The 1,457-nt window shown below is 41.5% G+C and overlaps 1 protein-coding gene across 1 annotated transcript; it reads right to left on the bottom strand.

The window, feature by feature from the left end:
- Positions 1 to 157: 157 nt before the first annotated feature.
- LOC147820034 (homeodomain-interacting protein kinase 1-like) lies at positions 158 to 1,454 on the bottom strand (the record flags this gene model as incomplete). The annotated part of the gene is made up of 4 exons (XM_087178307.1): positions 158 to 281; positions 431 to 612; positions 1,030 to 1,221; positions 1,317 to 1,454. Coding segments are annotated over 4 exons (636 nt in total), but the record flags the coding sequence as incomplete, so codon positions are not given.
- Positions 1,455 to 1,457: the final 3 nt, after the last annotated feature.

Here is a 1,457-nt window from a genome sequence, read left to right as displayed (position 1 = left end):
CTTATATTATTCAAACATGGATTAAGTGTCTCTGGAACATGATTTATCTCCCTCTATTCTAACTCAATACACAGATTAAAAGATAATAATAATACAAAGACATTGTGGCTAAGGTGGACATGTTTGTTGTGTTACAAGTGTATTGTGTAATGCTTGCCATGTCATATTCATCATTGCTGGGGAAAAGTGGAATGCCGATGAATATTTCAGCAGCAATGCAGCCGAGAGACCACACATCGATCGCCTCACTGAAGGGAGCCCCTATCAGGATCTCCGGAGATCTGAGCAGAAGAAGAAGAAGAAGAAGAAGAGAAACACCAACAGATTACTGAGGTTAAAATGACTAACTAACATAAAACCCTCAGATGCCGACGTACAGGACTTCTTTCATTTGCTATCCTTTCTGTCAGATGTACTGTCAGTCACTTACCTGTACCACAGGGTCTGAAGAGTCACACCCCTCAGTACCTCAGGATCTTCACATGCCAAGCCAAAGTCGATGACTTTCACTCTCAGTGGCTGCCCTATATGATCCACCATCATTATATTTTCAGGCTTTAAGTCTGCATGAATGATCCTGACGGTCTTCAGGAACTCCAGGGCTGTAGCCAGCTGAAATCATGAGGTCATCAACAGTTAAAATCAACTGTAGTGCAGGGTTCATTTCATCAACAAAAACTAGTACAACACACGGACGGATGTTTTTTCAGAATGAGAAGCACTAAAAAAAACAGATACATACTTTTGTTCACAACTACAGACAGTTTCTGTCAAATATTCCAAACTAGCACAGTCAACTATATATATTACTATTTCCCCTAGATAAATCAGACACTTGTGTAGTCATGGTGATAGTGTACACTAAACTTGGTGACTGGAACAACTGAAGATGTACGCTATCTCTAGTCCTATGGAAGTTACAACAGGGATTGTGACAAAACCTGTAATACATGCATTGTAGAGATAAAGTATACCATTCACCCTGCAAAGCAAAGTGTGTAACAGCTTTAGTATAAAAAAAAAACAAACCTGTTGCACAATGGGGCGGATCTCCTTCAGCTCAAGAGACCGATCCTGGCTCCTCTGCAGGAACTCGTGCAGGCTCATGTCCAGTTTCTCAAACTCAAGACAGTAAAATCCCTCGTAGGTGAAGGAGTCGTTCCATCTGATGATGTTGAACATGTCTGAGTCGAGCTCTTTCATCTTTTTGAGTGTAGCCTCCTGGGATCATAGGAGATGTTAGAAATTTTGTGAATGGAATGTGTTTATGATTCATTACACAAGTCTAATGTTGATACACAGAGTTGGTGCTGCACCTCTTCCATTGCTGCATCAATGGATATCCTGTTCTGGATGATTTTTAAAGCCACCGTTTCATTGGTGGATCGCTTCGAGCACTGGGTGACCACTCCAAAGGAGCCACTTCCCAGGATGTCCTCCACTTCGTAATCTGAAGA

Source organism: Seriola lalandi, unplaced genomic scaffold (genome assembly GCF_002814215.2).
Source record: "Seriola lalandi dorsalis isolate HSWRI2012SDOR001 ecotype SW California unplaced genomic scaffold, Sedor1 jcf7180002004834, whole genome shotgun sequence".
Classification (NCBI taxonomy): Eukaryota; Metazoa; Chordata; class Actinopteri; order Carangiformes; family Carangidae; genus Seriola; species Seriola lalandi.
Note: the sequence above shows the minus strand (reverse complement) of the source record. Positions and strands in the feature narration are given on the sequence as shown.